This window comes from Manis pentadactyla, chromosome 7 (genome assembly GCF_030020395.1).
Source record: "Manis pentadactyla isolate mManPen7 chromosome 7, mManPen7.hap1, whole genome shotgun sequence".
NCBI classification, from domain to species: domain Eukaryota; kingdom Metazoa; phylum Chordata; class Mammalia; order Pholidota; family Manidae; genus Manis; species Manis pentadactyla.
In genome coordinates this window covers 45412045-45436745 of record NC_080025.1, presented here as the reverse complement: position 1 = coordinate 45436745, position 24701 = coordinate 45412045, and the positions used below count along the sequence as shown (strand labels likewise).

General features: G+C 49.6%; 1 protein-coding gene and 1 long non-coding RNA gene across 10 annotated transcripts in view; one reads left to right on the top strand and one right to left on the bottom strand.

Annotated features, from left to right (window-relative positions):
- LOC130684459 (uncharacterized) overlaps nucleotides 1-24701 on the top strand; it is a 260615-nt gene that overhangs the window by 19679 nt on the left and 216235 nt on the right. The window lies entirely within an intron of this gene.
- GRB10 (growth factor receptor bound protein 10) overlaps nucleotides 1-24701 on the bottom strand; it is a 182297-nt gene that overhangs the window by 34599 nt on the left and 122997 nt on the right. For all 9 annotated transcript variants that reach the window (XM_057505328.1, XM_057505321.1, XM_057505323.1 and 6 more), the window contains one exon: nucleotides 4717-4873. In XM_057505328.1, coding sequence (XP_057361311.1) covers nucleotides 4717-4873 — 157 coding nt within the window. The remainder of the gene's footprint in view (nucleotides 1-4716; nucleotides 4874-24701) is intronic.

Here is a 24701-nt window from a genome sequence, read left to right as displayed (position 1 = left end):
AAGAGCCATGCGTGGCACAAACTTGTGGTGCCAGCTGCTATGCTGATTTTGAAAAAGAGGCTGCTGTACTGCCATTCATTTAATATAGATTTTCCAGGTGTAAAACGAATGACTTCTGTTGAGATTTTTATTCAGAGAACATATTTCTGTAGTTATAGGGAAAACCACCACCACCCAATAATAATCTGCTGATGGTTGGTTTATAGAATTAAAATTTTTTGCCAGGTATAACAAGGAAAAACAAGAAGTGGGTTTGCAGCTGCCTACGAGAGGACAAGACACCTGTGGAGTTCCAAAGCAAAAGGCCTGGGTCTCCAAAGTCCTCGGAGAGTCCAGGGAATGAGCGAGGGGCACTTGCTCTAAGGGAGCACATGGTCCAGCACAGGTGGGATCCAGTCCAGGACAACGTCTTCCGGCCTCACTGGCCCTGCCTTGGCAAGGCCCTGGGAAAGCTGCAGAACAGTGCGAACAGACTGTGAAGTGTCCCGGATGGTCAGCCCCAGGGAGGATGGGCAGAGGGAACCGGGAGCCCATGTACCCTGAAAAGAGGGTGCTTGTCTGCTCTGGGTCTCTCTGGTGATGCAAGGGAGATCCAGGTACCTACCGGTGAAAACAAAAGCTGCTGCTTCAACTCCCCTGCCTACCCGCAGTGAGCAGGGGGGCAGCAGACATCAGTGTGCGGGGGGACTGCTTCTGACCCCTTTCCCAGAGGCCCGAGAGCTTCCTGACCTCAGTCTGCCGCCCAATGTCCAAGGCACCTGTTTTCCCAGCTGTCAAAAAGCCACCTGACAACATCAGTTCAAAGCTCTTTTTTTCACTTTTAATTTTTTCTATGATTCTAAAAACATGTATTTGCAAAAAAGTGACCTTGCGTGATTCTATTAAACAATCACATCGCTATCTACAAACTTCATATTATCTACAAAGGCCTGAAGTAAAATCAGAATATTAGTTTCACCAGGGTGTCCAGAAGGACTTTGTGTACATACAGAAGAGTCAGGCATTTCTTGAAGGGAATCTGTATTTTCCAAATTTTTGAAACAAAGTGCAGCATCTATGCCACCTGACTCCATATGAACAATATTAAAAAACCAGCAACTCAAAAGAGCAAATCTTACTTCATATACCTTAAAACGTGCAGTGGACACCTAATTCTTTAGCAGAAGTCATCCCACCTTGCTGCTCTCCGTTGGGCCTACCTCCAGCCCCTGTCACCCAGCACTTAACAGGAAAGCAGGGCTGGCCATGAGGTGCTCTTGACACCCGGCTCAGGGCTCTGCAGACTGTGAGAAACTGGGAACAAAGTAACTGGTGAGGTAACAGGCTCACGGGGCCCAATAAGCAGCTCTCCTAATTACAAATTTCAATGGGGAAAGGACATTACTGTGGTATCTTTCAGATATAAGGATGAGGAGGCAGAGACAGGCAAGAATCAGCCTCTGAGCTGCTTATGCACACATGGGCCACTGCTTCTCCTCGGACACCTGTCCAAAGCCCAGACGTCACCCTCCCAGGTGGCAGCCAAGCCCTCCAAAGGGTGACTGGCACACCTTTCTCACCTGACCAGGAATAAGCACAGAGCCTTAAACTGTCCAAGAAAGAGTCTATGCTTTTTCCTCAAGCGTTCCAACCAAATTTACCCAAACAATTCCTCACATCCTTGGAATTCACAGGAGCTGGTGTGACTGTCTTCTTTCCTGGGCTCCATGTTTAAGTTCTGGATTTCCTGGCCGCCTGTCTGTCCTTGGGGCCTGGGGTTGTGGCCCCCGCATGCCTGGAGATGGAATTCACTTGCAATCAATTTCACGTTCATGGGCACACCAACATGCTGTTCTGCATGCTGAAGTTCCTGTTTTTTGAAATTCTTTTAAAAGCAGTTTGTTTACTTGCCACAGCCACAGGTTTCCTACCCCTACACCCTCTGTACACAGGTGTCCTGGCTCAAGTGAGCCTTCCAGAGACTTGCAACTCGCGTGCTGGGGCTGACAGGATGGCCATTCTGGCTGCACTTGGTGGCTGTGTGAGGACAGTGCTCCCACGGTGGAGCCCTACACAAAGTGCTGAGGGCACACTGCACCAGGCAGGCTTGTGGACATGCCCACAGAGGAAGAATAGGCCACAGAAGGGAGTCACAGAACAGAACATGTTCACCCTGGCTCACCTATCACTAAGGGCTTTGCTAACCAGGGCAAGGATTTTTATTCCAACTTTTCAAACTGCTTCTTGTGGTAAATGATATCAGGAGGGGACTCAGACAGGCCATCTGATGTGGCTTTGTCAACAGGTACAGTTCAGGGTGAGGGCAAGCAAATCCCCAAGGGCCAGAGATGCTAAACAACCAGCTCTAGAAATCCACACCTGGAGCGCAGACACAAAGTGCACGGGGGGCTGGATATTAGAGAAATGGAAAAGCAAAACCTGCAGGCAGGTCCCCGCAACCGGTGCCCCTGAGACAAAAGAAAAGTGAGTGCTTTGTGCAAGTCTTAAAGAGACAGGGACCCCACAGCTGGACGAAGTCGTCCCAGCACACTTAGCCATCAGCTGGGAATCCCAGGGAAACTTAGGCGCCCTAAACCCCGGGGAGGCAGTGTAGCTCTGAAGCCCCTCACGGCACTAAGCAGCCTGCCAGTCGTTCCTCCAACTGGCGCGGACTCTGACACAATGGCCCAGTAGTGGGAGAGTGGCAGCGCATGCCGGGGGCAGCAGTGCCAGAAGGGAACGGGAGCGGATCGTGGGTGCCAATGGTGCCAGAGGGGACCAGGAGAGGCTTGTGCGAGCCCACAGCGGTGGCAACTGAACAGCCCGGGTGCAGCTCGCGCATACCGGCGGCAGTGGAGCCAGAGGAGTACAGGCAAGGTCCGCACGGGAGACCCCCGCGCTGCCTGTGTCGGTTACCCGCACTCCTGGAGCAGCCACCGGGTTAATCCCCTAAGCTGCTGTGGGCAGGGTCTCCGTCAGAGCAGCGTGGAGCCCTGCGGGGAGTGGCAGGCATGCCAGGTACGCTCCTCCATGATAGCGGCGCCCCTGCTGGGCAGCTGTGTGCCAACAGCGGCCTTTGGGTCTGGCCCGGGCGGCTGTGCGTTGGGCTGGGTTTCCAATCGGCTGCTGGGAGTGCGCCTGCTCCCTCTGGCACTGCTGCAGGAGCTGAATAGACAGTTCTCTAAAGAAGAAATTCAGATGGCCAACAGGCACATGAAATGATGCTCCACATCACTAATCATCAGAGAAATGCAAATTAAAACCACAATGAGATATCACCTCACACCAGTAAGGATCGCCATCATCAAAAAGACAAACAACAACAAATGTTGGGGAGGTTGTGGAGGAAGGGGAACCCTCCTACACTGCTGGCGGGAAAGTAAATAAGTTCAACCATTGTGGAAAGCAGTATGGAGTTTCCTCAGAATGCTCAAAATAGAAAAACCATTTGACCCAGGAATTCCACTTCTAGGAATTTACCCTAACAATGCAGGAGCCCAGTTTGAAAAAGACATATGCACCCCTATGTTTATCACAGCACTATTTACAATAGCCAAGAAATGGAAGCAACCTAAGTGTCCATCAGTAGATGAATGGATAAAGAAGATGTGGTACATATACACAATGGAATATTACTCAGCCATAAGAAAAAAACAGACCCTACCATTTGCAACAACATGGATGGAGCTAGAGGGTATTATGCTCAGTGAAATAAGCCAGGCGGAGAAGGACAAGTACCAAGTGATTCCACTCATATGTGGAGTATAAGAACAAAGGAAAACTGAAGGAACAAAACAGCAGCAGAATCACAGAACCCAAGAATGGACTAACAGTTACCAAAGGGAAAGGGACTGGGGAGGACGGGTGGGGAGGGATAATGGTGGAGAAAAAGAAAGGGGGCCTTACAATTAGCATGTATAGTGTGGGGGGGCACAGGGAGGGCTGTGCAACACAGAGAAGACAAGTAGTGATTTTACGCCGTCTTACTACGCTGATGGACCATGACTGTGAAGGGGTATGTGGGGGGGACTTGGTGAAGGGGGGAGCCTAGTAAACATAATGTTCTTCATGTAATTGTAGATTAATGATACTAAATTAATTAATTAATATATATATGCCTATGATTTTGTAAGCACCATACTTGATCCAACAAGAATTTAAACATAAGTCCAAAAAGCTTCTTTACCTGAAATAGACCAACCAAGCAAAAAGACCCCACAACAAAATCTCGACTTGAAAGCATGATAGTTCGGAGATGCACTGTGGACCCCACCTTGGACGCTGTCACTCTGGCTCCCAGTGGGCCTCCCTGTCTCACCTGCAGACGGTCACCACGGCTCCCTCTGTCCTGTCAGGTGGCTGAGCTGCTCTCAGCAAGTGATGCCAGAATTGTGCAAGCAGCAGGCTCTCCCCAAGGCACCACCAGGCCACCCTCCCCAGACCACAGGTGTGCAGAATGCCACACGTGCCTCTCACAGGTGGTTCTCCAGCCAAATCCAGGGAGACCCCTCCTGCTGTGTCTCAGCCCTTGGGAATTACGGCTGCAACCATCCAAGAGCAAGATTCTGGAAATACCAGAGGGAGAAGGCTGGGAGGAAGGCAGAATTTTAGGAGAAAGACAAGGCAGAACAGTAAAGAGCAAGAGCCTGGCCGGTGTGCTGCACTAACGCACCTGGTGGCAGGTAGTGGTGTCTTCAACTGACTGCACACGGCCCAGCCTCAGGTGCTGATCCCTACCTAATCCCAGGTGTGGGTGGTGCTCCACCAGCGACCAGCTGTTGTCATCCACGCAATGACTTCTGTAAACCAGCAACTGGCACAGGTCCCTGGCAGTCATGTCTGCGAGAATCTCCACCACTTTGCTCGTCCCGTCTTCACTGAAGACTTTAACATCCTGCAACACATAAAGGACACTTACAGATTAACACCTTTGGGCTTTCCAGAAATACAAACAAAAATAAAACAGAAAAAGCACACATAGCAGTGCTCCCGCACCTATACAACTATTCTGCCAAGCAGTAGGACACTGGCGGTGGTGTGCAGGAGAGCCGGCCTAGCAGCCCTCCCACCTCCCCTCACTCCCCCGGGGCAGAGCAAGTAGGATTACTACGAGAAGTTCCTCAAAGGCCCAGGACATGTCAGGGAGCACACAGTGCATGGCCACACTAGATGTACGTGCTGCTTCTCAACAACCTGTCTTAGGAAGCAACAGATTCCATTTCAAATACTGTAGGTGGTCTCAGGGTTGGACATTTTACAGGTGACCCAACTGCAGAAACAAATGAAGCAATAGGTATTGTACCTCCTGGTGACCCCGCTGCTCTCCATTCCTAGGCCCAGGTGAAAGAGCCAGCACTCACTACTTTCCCCGTCCCACCTGCCCATCCCAAGTTCGCTAAGGCTTAGGAAGAAGTAGAGAGACACTGGTATGAATATGCTGACTTAAAATACCAAACAGGACATAGTAAGAACAGCCATAACATTCTTAGGCCCCTTCCCCCTACAGAAGTACAAGCAAGCTTTCTTTTCCTGGCACTGTTAGAAATGAAAGGGCCCCCAGGCAAAAGCAGAATCCAGTGGAAATCCAGAGGATCAAAAATACACTCTGAGCTGCAGAACTGCAAAGGATGCAACCTTTAGGAGGCCCTGAGAAGCTTTAAGAAAAATCTTACCTCGACGGCATGTAAACAGCATTCAGAGGAACAAGATGGCAATTTAAATCGAGACTGCCTCTTGAAAGGGAATCTGTCCCTAGCCTCTCCCACTGTCCCCAGCATGCAGAGAAGCTGGTGCAAGGCTGCGTCCAACCTGGTCCTCAAGGTAGGGAATAAAGCCACGTTGGGCAGGCCAATCAGGTCCCTCCCTGGGCCTGACACAATCGCCCACCTAACTCGCGGAGATGCAGGTGACGTGACAATAACAACACAATGCTCAGACCAATAAGCCATAAAGGTCCATTTCCCTATGGCAGTGAGGTAACGAGCAGGACGCTCAGCTCAGGCATGCGTGCTCTCTGAATTCAGGCTGGTGCGCCAAGTCCCTTAGAAGTCTATCCCCGCACCTCATGCCATCAGCTGCAACCTTGGAGCTGGAACCTCCTGTGGCCTGGGAATGTCAGCTGGTCCTTTCAAAGCGGCTTCAGCTACTCCACATTCCCTTGGTCCCTTTCCCTGTATTTTTGACCCAGTATGGAGTCTGAACATCTGTTTCCACGGAGAGGAGTCTGGTAGCAGAGGGTGAGTCATGGGATCAAGTCCTCATTGCTCAGGAGCAGGAATGGGGACAGTACCATCCCACAGGGACTGTCCCCAGCCCTTCCCCAGCTCCGTGCCTGGAAGGAGTGGAGGTCAGGGCCTCCCTGCAGGAGGGAGCAGGGCCAGCCGGGGGACAGAGTGCAGGGTTAGGACCCTTGCCTGCCTCCTCTCAGTCACCCCAGACCAGAGAAATCCCAATGGGGGCAGATCAGGACTGAGGGACCTGCTTTCAACTCACATATTTAAAGAAATCCACCCAGCTCTTTTTCAGAATGTACTTTTCTTTCCACAACAGTTATGCTTCTACAGGACAAATAAGTGTTCAAATATTAATAGACATGGATGAGTCTATAATAATGAGATATGATTTATACAAAAGTCTCTGGTCTACAGGTAAAAACAAATACATTAACATAAAAGAAAAATTTAGAAAATACAAATGGATTCAGGCCATTCTTATAAATATAGTAATTATCTTCTCTAGTAATGCATAGTCACGACTAACAAAACCAGCATGCCCCTCATTGTTCTTCTTCCCTAAATTTCTAAGTGAGTTTATCTGCAATTACAATGAATGTTATCGCCCCTCAGAAACTTCAGTTGAGGTGTGTTTCCTGTCTTTTATCATGCTTGCTTCCTCCCCCCTCCCCACCACCGTTGGTTGAGGCACCAGTTCTTAACCTTGTCAGCCTAGCCATGTTTCTCTTTGACCTCACTCCTCGCCTCTCTGCGGCTCCACGGCCGTCCCCCCGAAGGTCTAGATGTGGTCTGAGTATTAAAAGCTAAGATGTGCTCTGTGCCATGGCCAATACTTGCAGATTCCTGGGAAGGCCAGGCTGGAGGGGCGCCTGAGGGGTGGGGGAGCAGGGCAGTTGCAGGCCTGTGGCAGGGACACGAGGACAATGCTAATGACAGCACCTCAAGTTCCTGCTCGGCCTGACACAGCAGGCTCCAGCTACCTCCCCAAACTCAGCAGGGGCTGCTGACCACAGATGAAACAGACCCCAAGACGAAATCACAAAGGCACTACACAGGCCAGCAGTGTCAAACTGGGCACACGTTTGGAGCCCAGGCGAGAGTATCGGTACTGGACAGGCAGCCACCTTCCACGGTGTGGTTCTGGAAGGAGTGGGCTGCACGGTGCCAACTGCCCCTCTAGGCACCACCCGAGTGGTGCTGGGGCTCATTCTGGAAGCAAACAGGGTTTTATGTCTTGGCCTTTGGTGGCAGAGGCTGAGCCCAGGGCCGTGGGGAGCAGGTGAGGCCCCTTGGTTGGACTCTCAGGCATCGTGCACAGGCAGGGAGCAGAAGCTTCTCTCCAGTGGGCAGGTCAAGGCCTCTGCCCCACAGCTCAACAGGGAGATTGTTCCCGCAGGCAAACAGTTTTCCAGGGCACGGCCTGTCCATGGAGTCTGCAGATCTGAGTAATGCCAGGGTGGGGTGAACTCACAGCACAGACCCATATGCTCTGTGACCTCGGGCAGGTGGTGGTTAGAGAGACTCACGTTCCCCTTGTGCTGTGGGCACTGCTCTGAGAGTCAGTAATGAAGGCAGAGCCCAGTGCTCGGCATGTGGAAGTGAAAGCATCATTGTGACCAACATGGGCAAGGCTGGATCTGCTCTAGAATCAGGCTGCAGTCTGCCTTCACCCCTAGCGAGCTGTGGGAACTTGGCTGAGGGGCTCAGCCTCTCTGTGCCTCAGTGTCCTCATCTGTGAGATGGGGATTGATAAGTAGCACTGGCCTCACCACGTGGGCTCGGCTCAGGTCAATGAGAGCCTCTCTTGAACTGCTCTCTGCCCCCTATGCCTGCTCCTCAGGGTGCACTAAAGACTGGACACGGAGCTGAGAATAAGGCAGATTACCTCGGAAGGCCTGCAGACACCAGGAAAGGGGACCCTCTACCCTGAAGGCTGCTTCTGGCTCCAGCTTGCAATTCTGAGAAAGCAAACCTCATGACCAGTAAGATGCAGTGGGAACAATTCAGATGGAAAAGCCAATCCCTGAATCCTCAATTTCCTTTTATCTGCTGCAAAGGAAATAAAGTAGCTCCTTGCTTTTAAAAATAAAATATTAAAGAGGGCATAATTATGTCAACAGCATGAGCCTCTTTAAGGCACAGCAGCCTGCTCTAAGAGCCCTGACATTCACTCCGCTGGCCCCAGAGCACTGCTGTTGCTTCTCACACATTCATCGGGCAGAGGGAGAAGCAAACTACAAGGCAGGAGCCAAAGAACAATTAGGGTTGAGGTTACATAATCTCCATGGCCCCTGCGGATAAAATGAAAGTTCCTGTGGGCAGGGTTCTCACCTGGCCCTGGCTGGCTCACTCACTACACGTGTGGGCAGTATGTTGTTATTGACTCTAAATAAAGAGCTCTGCCCAGTGGTCTGGGTGACACAGTGGCCTGGCTGCAAGGCTGCAGGAGAGCAGAGCAGAGGCTGGAGTGGTGGCAGCGCTGAGGATAGAGGCCCAGGGGATGGCTGTGCGGGCGGAGAGGAGGCCCAGAGGCCAAGACCAGCTTGCTGCATGCAGACTTGTTCTGAGTGGACGGGATTTTAGTGACTGACCTGCCGCCATGGGAATAAAGTTGGGTATAACCCTTTCACCCAAGAACATTCAACTGTCATGTCTTTGGTCACACTGGATCCATAGTGAACTTACCCAGGGCTGAAACCCATTGGCAAGACAGCCCCAAACTGCCCTCTGGGAGCGTGGCTTTCATCTCAGTGGTCCCCAGCCGGCAGCCAGTGGTGTTGCCTCCCAGCTGCCAGTCTCACTCCAGTCCACTCACTGGTACACCCTGCTGGCTGATACAGGCTTGGAATATCCTACTGAATGCAGAAGACCTTTGATGTTGGACAAGATCCCCTTGCTAAAACAGAAAATGGGGTACTCTCAGCTCTGCCCCATGGAGCTCCCCGCAGTGATGGGCATCCCGGGATGAACAGCCAGCTTCCAAGTGCACGGACTGAGCAGAGCACAGCAGGGCTCCCCAGTCCCCTGCACGGAAGCCAAGAGTTCTGGAGGGCTCTGAGCCCAGAGCCCTCGGGCCAGCTTCACTTTAGTTCTTCATTTTCCGTCAGTGGACTTCTCAGCTCACGGCTCTGCCTTTCTCAAAGTGAGGCTGTCCACTGGGCTTCTGGTAACTTCCAAAGCTCCTTGTAAATACTGGGGGGTAAGTACTTATGGAGAAGCCAGGTAATAATCCAAGGGCCAAGAGAAGTCCACAGGGGCAGGATCAATGCCAAAAGAGAGGGAAGATTGCAGAGGACAGGAAGTAAGTAACGTTGGAATCCTGTTCTGGTGGAGGCCATGAGTGGGAAAGCAGCCAAGTCAGCTGTGCTCTTCCAGGCAGGTGGACGGCACCACCTCTGAGGGCCGCAGCGGCCACACCTGTGCCCAGGCAGGTGGAGGGCACCGCCTCTGAGGGCCGCAGCGGCCACACCTGTGCCCAGGCAGGTGGAGGGCACCGCCTCTGAGGGCCGCAGCGGCCACACCTGTGCCCAGGCAGGTGGAGGGCACCGCCTCTGAGGTTGGTTCTATTCACCGGGCTAAGAACATGCCTAGTAATCCTGCTCACTTACACTGACTCAAACTTTCTTAAAACATTTTTTTGCATTACAATTTATTGATTTTAAGGTTATCAGTGAGAATCAAAATTATTTTATGTCCTCTCATACCCTTTCTAAAGAAGTTACAGCTCTAAAAAGAACTGTACAAAATAGTTCTTGAAAGTCCACCTCAGATTTCAGAGTCCATCGGCGACTTCCCTCACCGAATGGCTCTTACCTGCCGAGGTGGCCGGTAACAAGATCAGCGTGAGAGGGGCTTGCCAGCAGCTTGCCACCTGTTTTACACCAGACAGACTCATCAGGAAGAACCAATTTTGATGAACTCATCTGTATTAAAACCTAACTTTTCTAGAAGGAATATACGTACAGCCTATTATTTTGACCAAAGCAATTTTTATAAAGTGGCATTTTATAGAAAATAAAAATAGGGACTCTCTTGTCCCCTCCTGGCGTGAGCCCGGAGCTCTGTCCTTTCACTGTATCTCTAAATAAAAGCCTGTACCTTGTTCTCCTAAAAAAAAAAAAAAAAAAAAAAAAAAAAGAAAATAAAAATAAAAACTACTTTAGAAAGATGTGCGCCTCCTTTGGCAGACTGAGGAGGAGCAAAGAGATTCCAGGTATGGAGTTGAGGAAGCTCACTTGTTCCCTGGCCGCAGTCTCCCATCCCATCAACGAAGGTCTACCGGGGTTATTAGGGGAATGGCTGCTGCCTCTTCCTCTCTGGCTGCTGGATGCAGGACCCGCCCGCTTATCGTTCTGGTTCTGCTCTGCTCGCCTGCTCACCTGCTGTTTGCTGGCACCTCTGCAGACCTCTCAGCCCTCCAGCAGGACCTTCTCGTCTGCAAGGTTCCCCTCTGGTTTCCAGGCCCACAATGACGGGGCTGGTGGGAGCATGCCGAGGGCACAAGTCTCTGGGCAGTTTGCCCTGCGACGCTGGCAGAGGGCCTGTCCACCTGCCCCCATTGTGGCAAGGACGCATTCATGAGAAGTTGACATGGGGATGTCCACTCTGTGCATGAGGATGATAACCACAGCTCCCAGGATGTGAAGATGGGAGGGGGCAGGGCCACGTAAAGTGTGGTTCCTGACACATATGTATACATACATGCACCTCTACACATCCACACACGTATGTGTATGTGTGCACACAGATAATACACATACATATACACATATGTGTTCATTTTTTAAAAAAATAATTAAGTTTTCATTGTAACATTTGGAAAATACAATATGGCACAAAGGAAAAAACTGATAGTGGCTGACAGTTCCCAGATCTGTGGTTAAGAGGCTAGAGAATGCCCTTCCAGTACTCTTTCACACATATATTTATAAATAGACACACTAACATAATTAGGATATGACATGCAGTTTTGCGATCAGGACTGTGTAGTTTCACATTACATCATAAACAGCCCCCAGGGTTCGACGTTTCTTTGATGTTTTAGTGCTGGCAAGGAATCTTCACAGAGCTGTATGGAACGTGACACTGTCACCATGCTGTCCACTGTGTCTGCTTCTAGTTTTTCATTCTTATCAACAGGGCTGCCTGATCTATCTTTGGACATGAGCCTTAGTGTGTATGTTTAATTACGTCCTTAGATAAACTGCTGGACATTAAACTTCAGCAAAGTAAAGGAAACTACTTCAATACTTTTAAAGTAGTAAAACACTTCTCTAAGTAAAGGAAACATTTCCAAGAATGGGTATGACTGACCCTGTGTTTGATAGACCATGATTCCTTAAAACTGAATTTGTCAGGGAAGGTGGTGGACCTGGGGGCAAGCCCACCGCAGCACCTTGGAATCCTCAGCTGCTCCAGTTCGTACTGCTGGCATGCTCTCCAGGCTGTGCCCACTCCCCTGGGAAGCAAGTTCCCCCCACTGCCACTCCACCGGCTACAAGCCCCAGTTATTTAGACAATTTCTGGCTCAACAGTGAGAACACGGACTCTCGAATCTGTCAGTCTGGATTCAAAGTCCTGCCAGCCACTTAAGGCACGAGCCACCCCCTCTGACCATCAACAACCTCAATGCCAAAGCAGGGAGTACAAAACTCCCTATTGTGGAGTAAACACTCAACAACGGATCACTCCAGACAGACTCATCTGACTTGTCTTCTCCTTCTCGGGGGCACTTTGTGTCGAGAAGATAACCCTACAAATATGAGCTCCAGGATCAAGACTTCCACAGTGTCAACCCAGAAAGAGAAAGTGTTTGGACAGAAGAGCTCATCCTGAACTTCTCCCAAGACTTCTATGGGGCTTTAGCCATTTCAGGTTTAAACAGTTGAAAATCCTAAAACTAGGACTTTGTTTTGTACTCAAAGAAGCTTAAGCCCATAGTGGAAAAGGCAGTGATGGTCCTTGAGAAAAGGAAGAGGGACCCCTCATGCCTCCATCCCTGAGAGGTGGGGTGGCGGCTGCAGAGCACCAGCAGGGCAGAGGTTGACCAGATTATCTAAGAGGCCTGCTGTCTGGCCTGCCTGCAGTCCTGCTGAGTGAAGGCAGTAGCCCTGGGTGGGCGGGAACCCCTGCAGTGTGCACAATGGGCCAAAGCTGGCAGTGGGCCTTCCAGACCAGGGCCATGGGGGAAGCTGAGCCCTTCCAGGAGGGGCAACGACTCTCAGGGGAGCTGCCCTAGACTGCAAACGTGCAGTTTAAATGTAATTCCTAGTCAAAGACTGGCTTTTCAAAATAACATTAAGGAATTAGGTATGATAACTGTATTATGGTTCTGATAAAAAAACATTCATGTTCTTTTACAGAAACATACTAATATGTTTATAAATAAATGCTACTGTTCCATGGGACTCTTGTCAAAACAATACATAAGGGAGAAGGCAGTGGGGTGGGTAAGGGGCACATGGGGGGTTCATCACACTTTTCTGTCTACTGTTCTGCAGGTTCTAAATTCCTCATAGAAAAAAGCCCAGACATTCCTTGGTTTCCTTCATCCCTGTGCTACCAGAAGAAATGAAGCATATCATAAGACTTTTCCTGCCTAATCTATTTGAAGAATTGAACCAATGTTTCTCTTATTGATCATAAAATTCAGCAAAGACAACAGTACTCCTTCCCTCTCTCCACGGTTACCAACAGGGATGGGGGGTGGGGGGCTGTGCCCTCACAGGGACATTTGGCAACTCCGAGACATTTCTGGTGTCACGATGGGTATGTATGTGGGGCCACTACTGCCATCTACCAGATGGAGGCCAGAGATGCTGCTAAACCTCCTCCAGTTCACAGGCCAGGCTCACCACAGAGCATTATCAATCCCAAATACCAATGCAGACTGCAGTGAGGAAATGCCCTGAAGGGGACATGTCCAAGGAAATATGGCCTCTTAAAGGGCCCCTAACCTCACTGGGGCAATGCGAGCACCCAAATGATGGTAATGACTGAGTCCTGGAATAAAATAATTAATGTGCCCTTGCTGAAAAGTAAGACATATATAAATTAGTGGGAGAGAGGGATGTTCTTCCTTAAAGCAGAATGCCAACTAACAGCAGAGTGAGAATGACAGAAAACCCAGACCGCAACCATCAATGCATAACAAAACTGGTCATGAAGGTCTGGCAGAGACAAATGTATTACCAGTCTCAAGTTATTTTCCCTCCAATTGCTTCTTAAATAAAAAGGGAAAAGCACTAACTTCATAATGGAGAGACAGCAGGGCAGCATCTTACCTGAGTTGTAACGTCAACATGAGCACTCATTGACAAACCATCACCCTTGGCTGCCCTGTGGGAGGGGGGCCAAAGGGACACACACCCCCTTCCCAGCTTCCCACACTGCGAACTGCGGGGGTCCTTGAGCAACTGTCATATCATGGATGTGGAGAAGACAGGGAGAGCCCGTGGGGAGGGAAACTAGGGACGCTGAAGCCACAGCAAACAGAGAGAAAGGACACCATCGAAGACATTATGGGACTACCGGGACGACCGGGGGGCTCTGAATAAAGCCGGGAGCTCAGACACCTGCACTCTGTGGGTCAACGATCATACCTTTGGTAACTGTGCGGTGTTCTGCTCCCTGTTTTCAGCAAACAGATACTGAAGTACTTAGGGGTAAAGAAAGGACTTGATGTCTACAAATTAGTCTCAAACGGTTCAGAAGATAATAATGGTATATGTGTATCTAAATATGTGTATTTATCACACAGATCCATGCACAGTTGTATCTCTCTATATACGTATATTTGGGGGGCAGTAAAATGACTTAACATGGAGCAAAATGTTTACAATTAGGGAACTGGGATAAAGGACCTGTGAATCTTCTTTGCATTATTATTGCAACTTTGCTATAGTTTTGAAGTTATTTCAAAAGTTTAAAAAAACCACATTGCATGAAAATTATGAAATGTAGCCGCCTCCCTCATCCATGCACTAGCATCTTATAGCACTGTCAGCCATTGCCTGCAGAACACAGTCATAAAGATGGCAGAGAGCCCGTGTTTTGCTGTTATCTTCGCAGGAATGTACCTACCCCTTCACCATTAAGCCTCTGCCTTAAGGGATGTTTAAGATATTTAAGATCCAGGATAGTTAAGATCCAAAATACACAGGCTTGGAGTAGTGCTGCCATAGCTGGCTTTGAGCAAAGCATCCTAAGCATGGCAGTGGTGCTGTTAGGGCAGCAGCGGAAACAGGCCTGGGACAGGTGTGCTTCTGCACCTGCACAGAGGTCCCCCACACCTGACCACCACACGGCCCCATGGGCTCGGAGGCTCGATGACGGCCGATCTCAGGCATGTGGACTTGTGGACAGGGAGGTGACCTGCCCCGCCCCGCCCATGACCTTCTCCTCCCTCTGACATGGGTGGGTCAGGGCCCCATCAAAAGCAGCTCCCCCCAAACAAGGTCAGTCACATCGGGTATGAGGGTCTCCCTTTAGGCCAATGCGTTCTTTACCAGGACCGCTTGTGCAGCTCTTGTTCCGTTATACTGTGTGATTTATTTATCGGCCTCTGATTTCAGAGAAAGCCTTGCCTGAGCTTACCAGCACGCAGGGCAGGCCTCAGTGCTATCTGGGGGCAGGGAGCCTCAAGCAGCCTCGGTAAGGCAGCGAAGTTCCCAGAACAGCAGCTCTCTCCCAGCAAGGGCGGGGCATCAGCCGGCAGGCCCAGAGCTGTGCCCTCTGCTAAAGCCCCACATCTCCTGGTGGGGTGGGAGGGAGGGGCGCAGAGCTGGACAGAAGGAACAAAAGAAACCTGGGAGCTTGGCAGGCTGGCGGAGAGGGACAGGGTGTGTGCGGGAGACCGGCAGGCTTACTCAAGTTTAGAAAAAAGTGAAATGTGAGCAGCTGAGGGGAAGGTCCTGAATGGCTGAGACCACAAAGGACTACGGTGTTCAGATCCTTCTCCAGATCTGGACAAGGCGGAAGGTGAGAGCCATCATCACAATCTCACAGACGGGCTTCTTGTTTATGGCTATGTTTTTCTTCAGTTACAACAGTCAAAATGTATCTGTAGATACAATTTCCATCTTCCAGATCCCAATTTATCTCCAAAACACAGCTGCCTTAAAGATAGTTTATACAACTAACCTTTATACTACCCTAACACCATTAAAGTGAGATTATAAAACTATAAAAATACCAACAACTGTCGAGAGTTAGTAATTACTGTGAATTCTCCTAAAGAGTAGAACATGTTCACTGATGCCACTTAGCCTCGCAGTCTGATGCTTCTTTAGAACTAAAACTCAGGCAACCGAAGCAAAAATCCCTCATGGAGGAAGACAACTTCCAGCCTGCTGTTCAGGTGTGTCTGTGGGACAAAGGAGGGCTCTTCAGCCCTCTCATTAGACCGCAGATCCGCCAGGGAGAAACAGAGGCCAAGATACTGTCATGAGGCGAAACTCCTCGGAATCCAGGAAAACTGAAGGTTCTGTGAAACACGAGCTCAGAGGGCCCAACACCAAAAACAGTAACTACCTGAAGGGGACGGTGCCCGTTACTCTGCCCCCCAGCAGCTGGGGCCCCCTTCCCCACCTCCAATCGCAGGGGCCTCAGGCTCCCGGCTTTCCAGAGGGGACACACAAACACGTGCCCAGCAGCACTGCTCTCTTGGGTCTGACCCTCTGCTCCCAGAGGGGCTCCATAAACATCCTCTAGAGTTTCCTGAAGCTACAGAAACCGCCAATCAAAATGACAGATTGCCTGGAAGCCTGCATTTGTCACCAGGCAAAATGACTTTGCTCTGCTCCTCAGGGACCAGCAGTACAACACAACTGGCCTGGATTACTCTGCACTTTAACCAGAAGTACAGCCAGGCCCCGGTGCCTTCACACTTTATTATAAAGGAACAGAGCCCTTTGACAATAGCTGCAAAAATGAATTTCATGCACATACAGTCATAAACACATATATTTTTTGACCCAGCAATTACACTGTTGGGAATCTATTGATCATCCATCTATAAGTTATCAATCATTTATCTATTTGTCCATCTATCATCTATCCGCCCATCCATCATTTATCTCCTCTCCCACCTACCTACTGTTTAAGTGACCAAAAGATCTATACACAAGAATGTTTATTTCAGCTCTGTTTAGAATAAAAAAGAACTGCAAACAATGACACTGTTCACCAAAAGCGGGTTTGGCTAAGTAGATTAGGTACCTTCACACAATGGAGCCCCGTGAAGCTTCTGGGGAAAATGCAAGAATGCTCATAAATTGGAGACAAGGCAGAGAGCACGGAGCACCTCTGCAAACTGAGGTAGGAGTTGGGAAGGGAGGTGGAAGGGAGTTTTCCTTCTTGCCCTACAGCTTCATGTACTGTTTAAGGTTCACAGTTTGCTTTTACTAAGGGTGCTTACTACTTTTATAATTTTTAAAGACTGGGTTTTTGTTTTTTTTATTTTTGCCCCCTGGCTGGGCAGAGACGCTGCAGTAGTAATTCAAGGCCAACCTAGTCTGACTCCTGTTCTGCTTCAGGCGGTCACAGTCCGCCAGCTGTCACACACTCTGCTGGAACGCACCGATGTCCTTGGGAAGGGTGGGACGGCTGAGAGACTCCGCTGTGGACGCTGTGTGGGAAAGTGAGCTTGGGCTGCACTGGTTTTATTGGAGGCCTTTTGCTCCCGGGAAGGGGATGGCTCTTGGATCAATCAGAATAAAATCCGAAGACCACTCCTGGGTCTTGAGCAGACAGAACAACAGCGGGCCTGGTTCCCTCCTGGCCAGACAGGAGGACAAGGGGACTACCACTCTAGAACCAGTTTCCACAGCTCCTCCCCTCGGCCTGGCCACAAGTCAGCAACCTCTCGGGTCTACAAACAGGTCTAAATAAAGTGCCACAAGTTCAGAAGATGCAAAATGGTAGACATAAGAAGAAATATGGCCATTAATGTAAGATAACTCATTAAAGCTTGACAAGTACAATGTCCTCTCTCCTGGTGTTAGGAGGACCCTTGAGAGCCTCAGCAAAACAAAATAAGCAAGCAGAATCCACTGAGGATCTAACAGCTTCTAAAGGAAACCTTGGTTAGAGACGTATGACACAAACCAATCACAACACTTCATAACCTGAAAAGCATATCAAAACAGTCAATGCTACAGAATTACAACTGGGATTTCCAAGAGTACTGACAAGATCTGTTTTGTACTAGTAATCAAACTTGATATGAAACATTAAATCTAACATGTAACCCACAATTAAAAAAAATACTTCAAGGTTTGACTTAGCCTGGTTGAAACTTTTCTGGATATTTCCAGTCCACTTGCGTGGGTGGGGTGGGTGTGTAGTACCCTTCTTTCATCCAGCGGGTACTCCCTGTGCCCCTGCTCTGTGCGGGCACTGAGGAGCTGGGGATTCGGCTGGAGAATGGAATCCCAAGCTCAAGGCACTTAGCTCGAGGTGGGTGAGCGGGCAACAAATGAGAAACAAAGCTGGAGGGCCACAGGCTGGCCGGCGGAGGAACAAAGCTCGGCCGGCAGGTCGGAGGAGGTCCTCGTAGGCAGCTGGGAGGACTGGGTTTTGCCCTGGAATGAGGAGTCACTGCCCCAAAGATGCCGTGGTCCCTCAGATGAATTTAAAAGGGTCACTCCGGTGTTGTGTGGTAAACGCAGTGGGTCGGGACAGACACTGGGAGGCCAGCTGGGGGGTTGGGTGACCACGCAGGAAAGGCAAGCGGGCTCAGACGGGGGCCCCACCAAAGGGCCCAGCCACACAGGGCCCACCAACTCTGGCAGGTTTTTGTGTGTGATGGGAAGAATGGTGAGGAAGCAATCTGGGTTCAGACTGGGCATCTGGGGCAGGAATTCCTGAAAGAGAAAGTGTGTAGGGGAGGATCAGAGAGCGAGTGGGGACACATAGGGTTTGAAGTGCCTGTTGACATTCCCACAGAGAAGCCAAGTTGGTGGCTCAACACATACATCTGGGCTCGCAGGTGCTGGGTGAGAACACAGACCTGGTACTGGCACACAGCAGGATGGAAAGCCAGGAGGGTGGCTGGGACCAGCTGATGCAGAGTGCCGTGGCATGTGGGAGTGCAGGCGGGGCATGAAATTGGGGTCAAGAGCATCCAGGTGGCATCCGATGCCAGGAAAAGCTCACTGCTCCGGAGGGGGGTAGGCAAGGACAAAGCCGGGGGGCCTCCGAATGCCATGGTTTGGGAGCATGGGGATAAAGCGGCTGAGAGATGAAATGAAGGCCGGGGTCCCAAAGGCTTGCATAAGTGAGTCATTCGGGAAGCCAGACTGGGCCAAGCACTGATGTCATCAAAGATGCCACGAAACACGGACCACTGCCTCTGACTAGAGGTAGGCCATAAGCCTCCTTGGTGAGAGGCTTCAAGCAGCCAGTGGGAATGAAAGCCTGACTGTGGAGGCCTGAGAGGGGACCAGGAAATGGGAAGTGGAGACAGTGAGTCTGGCAGCTGGCCGGGAGACTTCCACCAGGAGAGCAGTGGAGAAACGCAGCCGCTGGAGACGATGTGGGCAGAGGGAGCCTCCCGTAGACAAAAAGCAAGGTGTGTTTGGAAGCTGGTGGGAGTGACCCAGGAATGAAGACAGAACTGATGATGGAAGGAAGAAAGGGGGTGACTACAGGGGCAACGTCCTTGAGAAGGCAAGGGCAGGTGGCCACAAATGGACAGCTGGCCTTGGAAAGATGCAGGGCCGTGTCTGCGGAGCAGCCAGGAAGGCAGGCAGAGGTGAATGGCGCAGGTGGACAGAGTTGGCTCTCGTCTGGTAACGATTCTTTCTTAAACCCAGGCATAGCTATCAGGTGAGACATTAAAAGGAAGAAATGGTGTGATAAAGCTGTCTTTGTCTTGGGATTAGCAAGTGAATTGGGAGTGAGGAAAATCTTTGGTGGAAAGGAGAACAAGGAACAGAGAGCTGATATACCTTTCTCTTATTGATCTGTGACTGTTCTTTATTTAGATACTGCAACTGTAAATAGTGCAGACATTCTTAGCTTGTCAAAATCCTAACATTTAATTTATGGCATTAGTTTTCTGTATAGTCAAATCCATCATTCCTCTACTCTGTGAGCACCCACCAGCTTCTTCCAGCTGCAGATGCAGGCCCCCTTAGCACCTGCCCCCCTGAGGCCCACCCCAACAGCTGTAGCCGGGGCAGCCAAGTCATAGTGGGGACTTGGGAAATTTCAGATGTGATATTTCACAGAGGAAAACACCCACCCCACCCACAGCCTTGGCTCTGCACAGCTGCAGACCCCTGTGTAGGGGGATGACCCCCACTCTCTGAAGTCCATATGCCTTCCAGCCCCCAAACCCTGGGCCACCCAGCCCAGACCTGCCCTGGAGCCGACTTCACTTTTCATCCTAGACACTTTACTCCTGTATGCAAAGCCCACTTACCAAGATCCCCTAAGGACTGCACGGAAAATCTACCCGAATCATCTAGATCAAAGGGGCATGTAAATGTCAGACACAGAGGGCACAAATTCAATTACAGCAAGATATTCCTCCTGTGGGTTCTTGAACCGTAAGTGGTGCAGATTCTACTATAAACCCAGCCAACAGAATGATTGCGGGGCTGGCACTGCCTCTGAGAAAATGTAATACTTACTGTTTCACACTTTATCTACTCAGGAAACTTTCATAGTTTGGGGCTAAAACTGAAGCCTCAGGAATTTTTCCCTTGGAGGAAGTTTATATGCATGGAAGCTGAGCACAGAAGAGACAAATCTGCTTAGCACGTTATGTTATGCCAACATACTTATGGGGATTCTGTTTCTTTTGAAAAGTAGAGAAAAAAGAGAAGCAGCATGTTCTGAGCATTTCCTCTTAGGAGCACGGGAATGCCTGGAGATGCTGCCTGTTCCTGGGATGGCAGCTGGGGGTGCCCACTTTGCTGGCAGCACTAGTTGAAGAGCCTGGCTTGGTCCCAGAAACAAGTGACTGGCCCACTTATACAGGCTTCTGCGTCCAGGTGTCCACTGCAAACCCTCAGAGCTGCCGGCCAGGGAGGCCGGGCCTGGGTGCACTGCCGAGCTTTCCCAGAGCTGTGTTAACTATGGAGAAATCATGGGACACGCTCATGTCTCACAGTCCCTGGGGTGATCTCCTCTTGGGGAAAAGCACTCTGAAAACTCTGTGCATGGAAGAGGTATATTTTGGGCTTTAAACGGGGCTTTTCTGTCTTCAGCATTTTATCTTGAGATAATCTCAGGCTTAAAGAAAATCTGTAAAGCATGGTACAATTTCCCATATATTCTTCATCTGGGTTCCCTAAATATTAGCATTGACCCCGTTTGCTGTACCAAGTCACACTCTCTTCCTGATCTGACAGTGGGCTACAGACAGCTGGCTCCTGTACCCCTGATAGCTGGGTATCTATTTTCTCGAAACAACATAGCCACATAACTACAGTACGATTAGAGTCAGGAAATTACATCGATATGCTGCCATTAGCTGGTACACAGACCTCATGCAAATGTAGTTGGTGCCCAACTAATGATCTTTTTAGAAAAGGCAACTGAAAGTTTGCTTCAGGATCCCATCCAGAACAAGCTGCATTCCCTTGTCTCTCTAGTCTCTGCCTTCTGGACACCCCTGGGATCTGATGGTGTCATTGGTGGTTGTATGATTTTGTTTTCTGGGGTCTTCTACAACCTCGATGCCTTCAGTGTGTCACCACCATTTCGTGGGGTGTCCCTGGGCCTGGGCTGCATCCTTGGTGCCACAGTAGAGACGGGGGTGTCTTTTTTGGGTGTCCCATCTGGAGAGCAGGATGCTGCTCTGGTCTGCCCTGGGGATGCCGACCAGGCTTTCCCCATATCTAAGTTACTCTTTCCGTTGCCCCTGGAACATTTCCCAGGCAGCCCTCCCTCCTCTTAGTGGAGAATGTTATTTGGAAACCAAGATTTGAGCACCAGGTTGAATTTTTAAAGGAGAAAACACAAAACTACATGTTGTCATGGAGACCAGGAAAACTACAGGACAGCAGGAAATCACTAAATCCTTTCAATTTTGCTCTAGCCCATCCATTTCTCTCCAGCTTCAGCACCTTTGCCCTCGTTCTGAGGGCTCTCAGCTCTTGTTGCATTGGTGCACACCAGCTGGCCCCACGCCGCCTCCAGACCAGCTCACCTGGTACTGCAGACCACAGGGAGCCTCCAAACAATGACAAATCTGCTCTGCATCCCTCCACGGACACCTTGCAGGGCCTCCTTTGCAGTTGACATGGAATTCTCAGCAGACATTAGGCTCTGACCACTAGGTCCCTCTCAAGTAGCCTCCCAACTTTCTGGAACACTCTGCACCCCACCCCCCAGTTAATGGCTTCTCTTCCTCAGTCCCCTGACGGTACACTAGCTGGTTGCTTTCCCTTCAGGTAAATCCCTGGGTCTCACATCTGACCCACTGGTGAACCCATGCCCAGGACTGGCCTTTCAGGACTGTGCTTGTGTTTCACACCAGGTCAGCAAGGCTGGCCCAGGCCCAGCACCAAGTGCCCACACGTGGAAGCCACCCAAAACATACTGTTTAGTACACACAATGGGAGAGAGAGTGGACAGTGGTGACTTTATGTCCTTGCTGGGACCTGGAGGAAATCTGGATCTGCATGGGGACACAGAATGGGCAGCACATGGGGAAGGCAGGTGGGGGCAAGCTATGCTGCATGGCTGAAAAAGACAGGGTGCAGGAGGGAGACCCACACCCCAAGTCTGGGATCTGCCCAGAGTGGCCCAAGTGGGACACAGTTGGCCAGGTCAGGGTGAGGAGGACTTGACCCACCCTCCACGCCTCATTTTCACTATTTGCTCAGTAACCTATCTTGGTACACCAAGAGATGGCCAAGTTCTATGGGGAGCTTACGTGTGGCCTTATGTGCAGATAGAATCTACTCCCCCTTTATTCTGTGGTCACTGCAGGGCAGTGCATAACTAACTTGCTATGCCATTGCTACACACCCAGCAACAGCCACGAAAGCAGAGAACTTGTTACAGTTGCTGCGGGATTCTGAGGACCTGAGAGGCTGCATGTTCAACCTCACAAAGGCAGGGCAAGACCAAGTGGGTCCTTTCATGTCACCAAAAAAACTCTATAGAGTCCCTGCAAACAGCAGCTAACCACTGGGGCATGAAAAGCCACCTAAGCTGGGGGATGGCAGGTTTTCAGAGCCACTGTGTGCTGCCGCAAGGGGCCTCTGAGTCCCTGGCTCACAAAGAGAACACAGCCAGCCACTTGGTGTGTGGGCGGGGGGGGGCTCCTGTGGGGCTCTGGTCTCAAAATCTGGAAATGTACTCAACTCTCAATCTAGTAACCAAAATAAATAGGCAAATTGATGCCACAACATGTATGGAGAATTATAAAACACACAATCTTTGATTAGGAATGTGGCTTCTGGGATCTTCCCTGAGGCAAAGAATTCAAGATGTGACAGAAACTGTATCACTATTGCTCAAAAAAGCATTATCTGTAGTAAACCATGCAAATATCCAGCCAGAGTAAAGTAAGTGGGGCACAAAGAAATATTCATCAGCTAGTTCGTAAGTGTTGGTGGGACTGCAAACTGGTGCAGCCACCATGGAAAACAATATGGAGATTTCTCAAAAAAAACCCTAAAGATAGAACTATCATACAAACAACCAATTCCATGTCTGGAAATTTGCCTGGGAAAAACAATACCACTGACCTGAAAGACAGAGGCACCCCTATGTTTATTACAGCAGCATTATTTACAATAGCCAAGATATGGAAGTGACCTAAATAAATGTTCACAGATAATAGAATAAATAAAGATGATGTGGTACAAATATATGATGGAATATTACTCAGCCATAAAAAAGAAATTTTGCCATTTGCAACAACATGGATATTATGCTAAATGAAATAAGTCAGAGAAAAATAAATTCCATATCATTTCACTAATATGTAGAATCTAAAATACCAAACAAATGAACAAACAAAACGGGAATAGACTCATAAACAGAGAATAGACTGGTGATTGCCACAAGGGAGGTGGGGTAAACAGGTGAAGGGGAAAAAAATTAGTAAGAATGTCTGATATCTTGATCTGGGCAATGGATACACAAGTGCATATTCATGTCAAAATCTATCAAACTGTACACAAAGATTTGCTCATTTTATTGTATGTACTTCAATAAAAAAACATTTAAAAACTTACAATTTAATCAAACATACTAAAAAACAAAAAAAAGGGTGTTCATTATAAAGTCTGTGTAAGAAAGACAGAAAATACAGAATATTTATTAAAAAATTATCTATAAAATGATATCAACATTGACTGAAACCAGATAAAATACAAAGTGATGGGAACTGAACAAAACTATGGGCAAATCGAAGTAGCTGGTGTTGCCTTTTAATTTTGCTAAAATATCATTTGTGTTCAATTGAACTTTGTGTCAAAGTTAATGGTCAGAGTGGGAGGGTGGGCATCCTAACACTACAAAGGCAAATAAAGCACAAAGTGTTCCCACCTCCTGGAGCACTGGTGCCATCCCCACCACCCTCCCTTCCAGACTCCTCCAGAAGATGGGGCTGCACATCAGGAATGCGTTCTGCAGAGCAGAGCAAGGAGAGGGCATCAGGGGACACTTCCAGCTCCACCTGTTCAGGGTTTTCCTGATATAGATGAACCTGAAGAATCCAGGATTCCGTAAATAGGGCAAGACGCTGCTGCTGTGGGGCAGGAGAATCTGCTGTGGCATCACAAGGAGCAAACAATTTGGGGGCAAGGTGAAAAATAAATCTGGTTAGTCAGCAGCACTGGTTCTCTACATTTGCCAGCAGGGAGTATGCACTTAAAGCCTCTCCAAACGGTGTCAACATCTGTGTTCTTTTCCAGAAATGCCGAGACTTGGCTCCGCCACAGTGGTGGGTGTTGGGCAGGGGGGCCAGGAGGGTGTTCATGGAATTCTCTCTCCCAAAGGCACTCAGCATACCCTCACTCGATTTCCTTCAGTTCTTTCTCCTTTATGTTTTTATTAGTCAAGTTGCTTGCTGTCACACCAGTTGGAAAGTCAGATCAGAGCCCAAGAGAAGAGACATGGAGGGAAGGGGACCAGACTGCAGGCAGGCACCTCACAGACAGGAAGGCATGCCAGGAGGCTGTTCCCCAGGAGGCCCAGCCAGCAGCAGGTGCAGTGACCAGCCCAGAGGCAACGCCCACTGCAGGACCAGCTCACTGTGGTTCTGGCTAGTGTCCCCCATGACAGCGAAGCGGCTGGGACCCAGAGTTCAGGTAGGGTGGGCAAGTGTTCACCACAGCACAGAATACCTCAACCAAGACCCGAAGGTCTCTCAGACACTGGTCAACTTCATAGGCTCGTTAAACATTTTATCCAAAACTGCAAGGAAATGACTCAGAGACTGTAAAATGGAACCAAAGCCCCTCCGTGACTGTTCACAGTTCACTAAAGCAGATGTTCATGTTCTGTGGAAATGACAAGCTG